The 6685-nt window shown below is 41.2% G+C and overlaps 1 protein-coding gene across 1 annotated transcript; it reads right to left on the minus strand.

Annotated features, from left to right (window-relative positions):
- Window positions 1-1258: 1258 nt before the first annotated feature.
- LOC109527867 (protocadherin beta-16-like) lies at window positions 1259-4498 on the minus strand. The gene has a single exon (XM_019890063.1). The coding sequence runs from the start codon at window positions 4487-4489 to the stop codon at window positions 2060-2062; it is 2430 nt and encodes an 809-aa protein (XP_019745622.1). The 5' UTR covers window positions 4490-4498; the 3' UTR covers window positions 1259-2059.
- Window positions 4499-6685: the final 2187 nt, after the last annotated feature.

Genomic DNA, 6685 nt, shown 5'->3' on the forward strand with positions numbered 1-6685 from the left:
TTCCATTTCTCCCCAGCGGAGTTCCTCTCGCTTTATATTCCACTAAAAAGAGCCTCTTCACAGTCTAATGTCAAATACAATCCAGACTTAGTCAAAGTTTCTCGCTTTCAGGGCCAAATACATCAATATATTATCCCCTCATTTGATAAGCACGCCAAATGATCCGTTCTCCTCTGTCGCGTTGTCTCTGTGTTGTGTCGACGTTACGTGGAGGCGCAGCTCCAATCCTGCTCCCAGTAATCAACTTTCTGGTCTACAGCGTCTCTCAGAGTCCATATTGCAACACTGCAGGATGGAACAGGGTTTATTAATTTCCCCCCAAATGACTGACGTGATAAATATATTCGGTATGTCACCAACATCAGACATGGGACTCCTAAATCTGTATTTACACGTAATTTAGCGATATTATTCCCTCCTGCCGCGAGGCGGGAAGTCTCACTTGTACATTGTTCACAATTTTAATGCGAAATGAAACGGCACTGAAGTTTCACAAATGGCACACAAAGTAAAAATCTGTTGATCGTGCACCGCGAAGCGATTGCCTCAGCAACTGCACTCAAACGTGTCTGATGTATTTCACAGTCCCTGTAAAGGACAACGAGTTTATTTGCCAAATTGTCGCAATATTAGACCTTTACTTTTGACTTCTTGTTAAGCGGAAGTCTTATTTTGAAGGAAAACGGAAAGGGAAAACGATTGAGGAGACGGTGAATTTATACAGGTAGTGCAGAACAGACGATTCAGAAAAGCTGAAACAAATTATAGTGCAGAACAGACGATTCAGAAAAGCTGAAACAATTCGCAGACGACAGAATTAAGAGTTTAAAAGTACTAAGCCCGGTTGAAAGTGGCAACAAGGTAAAAAATTGTGTTTATCTTTCTATAAACTTATGTTTGTGATTAGAATGTGTGTTAAATTAATCGCACTTTACATGTACGTAGATACGAGCGACTCATTACGTCATATCTGTTTTATGTTCCAGCTCTTACGGCGTGAGAGGTTTATACGGCACGAAAGGAAACTTTCTACCACCTGTAAAGCTTTATTATTTTAACCGACGCTGCGGTCCCCCTATAAGAAATTACAAATTAATGTAATATATGTAATCAACCCTCCACAGTTATCCCTCTTAGCTCCCATTTAACAGCACATATTTGTTTACTCTCCCCACAGCAGCTACTGTACGTCGTGCAGCTCCAAACATCCTATTGAGGTTTGAAAAAATTGCTAAACTTGAATGCATGAAGGGATGTAGAAACTAAGACTGGAACACGCAACTACGGACTATGAGGCACATGCGTTAACCACAAATCCAACATGTTGAAAAACAAGATATTTCAGTTAAATGAGGTCAAATGTCTGATAGGGTTGTAAGTGCTCGACGAATGGCAATATTTCAAATTTTTACATCATCTTTTCAAGAAAAAAAAATATTCGTTTATTATTTGGCAGCACTTTGGGAAGCTATCTGCCATCCATCCATCCATCCTCATTATTGTGGTTATCCTGCTCAGGGTCATAATACGCACACTGTACTGATTGATTACTTATCAGTGATTCTTCACACAAACTGTACATTGTCATCACGTCATTGGTAATCAAACGCTGCAGTTCTGCCAGTGATCATGTGGATGAATAAACCTCCTTTATGAGGATATGGACAAACACAAACAGTACCAAGTAGGCAGCACTCAATTTAACAATGACTAGAATGCATCGTTCGTTAGGTATGCTCAAAAGATTAAAAGTATAAAAGACATCTTGAAAATAAATTTGACAGTACACGTCAAATCTTGCCTCCAATGGAGAAGAAAATAATAATGCAACTTGAGTTGAAATGCTCAATGGCTAACAAAGAAATGAGGCTAAAAGTTTTGCTCTCCATGGTGCTGAAGCTCAACTTCAATTCAACCGCATGAATATGTTTCTCAGTGGGCAAACTCATGTAAAATTTAAACACCACCCCTCGCCTTTGAAAATTTGCACATGGTGAAGTTTATGCAATGATTGGCGAACTTTGAGAAACTACAGTCATGATGACAATGAAGTCAATCATCAACAGAAGAAACAGTCCAAATGAAAATACTGTAAACTAACCTCGAGAGGGGAATCAGGTTCATCCATGATCTTCTTTTCAATGTGCATCTTTTGCATGGTCCCAGTAAAGTGGGGGTCCATTGTCATCACGTTGTGACTTGGAGCTCTGCCCAATTTACAGTCACTTTTTCTGGAGTCAGTAGTCCTGCACACCTCGTAATTATACACGTGGGGTAGAGTTCCTGTTCCTAAAGTATCCGAGTATCGAGGTGGACAATACGGAATGACAGGCAAGTTGGAGTGGTACAGGACGCGAGACTGTCTCCACCGGTACACTTTGACCGATATGATAAGCAGCAAGCAGGTGATGAAGAGGAAGGAGACCACCGCCAGCGCCAAGACTAAGTAAAAAGTCAGATGGTCATTGTACTCCTTGTCGTGCATGCTCAAGTCAGTGAACTCTGACAGCACTTGAGGGAAGCTGTCGGCCACCGCCACGTTCACAATGACCGTGGCTGAACGAGAGGGCCGCCCGTTGTCCTCCACGACAACAGTCAGTCTTTGTTTGACAGCGTCTTTGTCAGTCACTTGGCGGACAGTTCGGATTTCTCCGTTGTGGAGGCCCACTTCAAACAGCGCCCTGTCGGGGGCTTTGTGCACTTTATAGGAGAGCCAGGCGTTCTGACCGGAGTCCACATCCACGGCCACCACTTTTGTCACAAGATAGCCCACATCTGCAGAACGAGGCACCATTTCGGCCAGCAGCGAGCCGCCCGTCGGCACCGGGTACAGGACCTGAGGTGCGTTGTCGTTCTGGTCCTGGATCAGGATGCGAACGCTCACGTTGCTGCTGAGGGGAGGGGAGCCTCCATCCTGCGCTCTGACGCGGAAGTGGAACTCTTTCAGTTGCTCGTAGTCAAAAGAACGCACTGAATGGATGACTCCACTCTCGGCACTAACTGACACATATGAGGAGACTGGCACGCCGTGAACTGAGGAGTCCTCTAGGATGTAAGAAAGACGAGCATTCTGGTTCCAGTCAGCATCACTGGCTTTCAACATGAGTACGGAGAGACCTGGTGTGTTATTTTCAACAATATAGGCCTCATATGAACTCCTCTCAAAGACAGGCGCGTTGTCATTCACATCTGAGATGAGTAAGGTGAGAGTGACACTGCTGGAGAGGGAGGGCACGCCCTCATCAGAGCACATCACTGTGATGTTATACTCAGACGACCTCTCTCTGTCTAAATCATTATCTGTAACTAGGCTATAAAAATTATTTTCAGAGGTTTTGAGAGTAAATGGAATATTTTCATTAATAAAGCATTTTACCATTCCATTGTCTCCCGAATCCAAATCTTCAGTATTGATAACAGTAACAACAGTATTGATTTCTGTGTCCTCTAATATCACATTTGATTTGGACATTATGTTAATTTCTGGTTTGTTGTCATTTATATCTTCTACATCGATAATCAATTTAGAAGAATCCGTAAATCCCCCAACATCACTTGCAAGTAGTTTGATTTGAAAATGTTTTGAATTTTCAAAATCAATATTTCCAATTAATGAAACCTGGCCGTTTTCTTTATTAATGTCAAATATATTTCTAACGTTATCTTGGGTGTTTGTTATTGAATACGATATTTTGGAGTTCAAATCTCCATCCTCATCAGAAGCAGAAACAGTAGCCACAAGCGTCCCTGCAGGTGAATTCTCAGTCACAGTAGCCTTGTATGTGTGCTGTGTAAAAACGGGGGCATTATCGTTCGCGTCTAACACTGTAACGTGAATCAACATCGTTCCCGACATGCGCGGCTCTCCTCCATCTACAGCCGTTAACACGAGAGACATCTGCTCCTCTTTCTCTCTATCTAGAGACTTTTGTAAAACCATCTCTACGTTTTTATTTCCATCTGCGTTATTCTGCATCTTAAGAGTGAAATGATCCGCTGGTTTTAATTCATAATTTTGTAGGTCGTTAATTCCGACATCAAGATCTAGAGCCCCATCAAGAACAAATTTAGCTCCGACGGTCGCCGACTCGCTTATTTTAAAATTCATCTCGTTTTTTTCAAATTTCGGAGCATTGTCATTTATGTCGGTAATCTGCACAGTAACACTGTAAAATTCGATAGGACTTTCCAAAATGATACGGAAATGCAGCGCACAAAGCGCGGTGTGTGCGCAAAGAGCCTCTCTGTCGATCCTCTCTTTCACGAGGAGGACTCCTTTCTCTCGGCTCAGCTCGATGTATTCTTCATTGTTCCTGGAATAGATCTTTGCTTTGCCGGAAATCAGACGTCGAATTTCTACACCTAAATCTTGCGCTATGTTTCCCACGAGAGATCCTCTGCTCATCTCCTCTGGAATGGAATAGCTGACCTGGCCGTACACTGCGTCGAGGGCGAACAGAGACACAAACAGCAGTACTTGCCCATTCATTGTTCTTTCCACCTCTTCCCAGCGGCGAGCCTCTCTAGTTATAGTCCACTAAAAAGATCCTCTTCACAGTCTAATGTCGAACACAATCCACTGTAAATCGATGTAAATGGCTTTTAGGGCCAAAAATATATCTAATTGTTTTGACAAGCACGTCAAATAATCCGTTCTCCTCCGTCGCGTTCTCTCTCTGGTCGACGGTAATGGTTACGCAGAGACAGTCCGCCTCCCAACCATCAACTTTTCGGTCTACAGCGTCGCTAAGAGTCCATATTGCAACATTGCAGGATGGAACAAAAAAAAACTCATTCTTTCCCCAGGACGTGACAAAAAAAAAAAAGAGAGAGAAATATATTTACAATTCAGTATACGTGGAACGTATGTCTCAACGACTGCTCACAAACATGGCTGACATGTATCACCGTCATTCTATAACAGTTTACAAATGCAGATTGATGTTTATCTAATTAGCATCTATCTGCGTGTTTGTTGTCGCAACTGAACTACAATATTGTGATTCGTTTCTTTTCCCTGCAGTGCAACCACGTCGCGTAGCTCAAAATATATGAACACATTTGACCATATTTCGTAACTTTTCAGGATTATTTTCATTAAATGAGCATAATTCCTCTCATTGGTCGTAAATGTTCCTTTGAAACTGTTTATCAAGAAACACGTGGCGCATGCGGGATTTTGAACCGGGGTGTGGACAGAGACCAAGTTTGTCTGTCTGTCTGTCTGTCTATCTATCATTAAGATTGGACATGTATGGATCCCATGCACCTAACTGGGTATGTTTATAAACTGAATAATACCTTAAACGTAAACATTTTTCAGTGAAGAAATTTTTTCAACTCATACTCACTCTTTTGTATTGTAGCCACATGTCTTGACGTTTACAACCAAATTAACTGCATGAAAATCGCTGAAAAGTTTTGCGAGTTGTGATTTTTGGAAGTGTGCTCATACCCTAGGTCTCAATAGAAATAAATGAAGTGGAGGGGCGGGACCATTGAGTGACTCCCGGCTCAAGATGGGCCTCGTATTATCTGCGGGCACGCAGCTCAACATTGTGTCTAATTTTCATACACTACATATCTGGCAGTAGTGAATTCAGCGGCAGGGGAATGCAAGATTGAGAGCAAGTAAGTCATTAGCAACGAGTGCTTGCAGAAACACTGTAGAAAGAATAACATTTTACACAAAATACAATTCTGAGTATTTGGAAACAACAACAACAACAACAAAAATCACCTTTTAGCACACATCCAAACATTACCTTGTTGGCTCAAAATATTGTCACGGAAAGGGGTAAATTGATGCTGGAATCCCCAGCATGCCTAGCGGCATTGTGTAAATAGTTGCCAAGAATGACTGTTTTTGTTAATTATAGATGTTCATTATTTCCTAGTAGTGACAGACTTGTGTTCATCCACTGTCCACTGCTTTTATTTAATTATTGCTCACTCGCTGCTGGTGGATTTCATTGACTGTAGCACCATGACTTAGTTGTCTTTAAAGTCAGTTGTCTACATTTTTGTCCGGATTGTGTAAATTACTGTAACTACAAGTTATTAAAAGGAATCAACTTGTGTGTGTGTGTGGTGTTCAAATCTTACTATCATGTGGTCATGTTTGTCGCAAATGCTGTGGATTTATCCGAAAATTAGATGGATTCTTATATTGCGAAAGTGGGGTTACATATTGGGAAATCATCATGTGCGCCATATCTGCACCTATGAAGAAACAATTTTACTGTATTGTCACTGTATCAGGGATTAATTGGTAGTCATTTAAAAACACAACGGAATTTAACAAATGTGGGTTCAAATCTGCAACATCAAAGACAAAATGCGATGTTAGTGAATAAATATGATTCCTGTGCCCCACAATCAGATAAAATCTGAAATACTGAAGTAATTTGAATCCTAGCTGAGAAAACATTAACAGGCAACCAGAGCCAAAGTCCCAATAATGCAGTGTTTGGGACAGGATATCTTTCTAGCATGTATCAATCAAGCTCACTACGCCCCCACAAATGTTGTTTAATTAATTCAATTTTATTTTGTCAGGTGGCTGCACACAATACAATCAACTGGATTTCGATACATTTTTAAGTAGATGTGTAGAAAAATATGTATCTGGATCAAATTGATTTTATTTCATACAACCAATAAACTAAATAAAATTCAGTATATT

This window comes from Hippocampus comes, unplaced genomic scaffold (genome assembly GCF_001891065.2).
Source record: "Hippocampus comes isolate QL1 unplaced genomic scaffold, H_comes_QL1_v1.1 scaffold704, whole genome shotgun sequence".
Lineage (NCBI taxonomy): Eukaryota > Metazoa > Chordata > Actinopteri > Syngnathiformes > Syngnathidae > Hippocampus > Hippocampus comes.

Excerpts from the sequence above, each read along its gene's own strand:
- LOC109527867 (XM_019890063.1), bottom strand. The coding sequence starts at position 4,489 with ATGAATGGGCAAGTACTGCTGTTTGTGTCTCTGTTCGCCCTCGACGCA.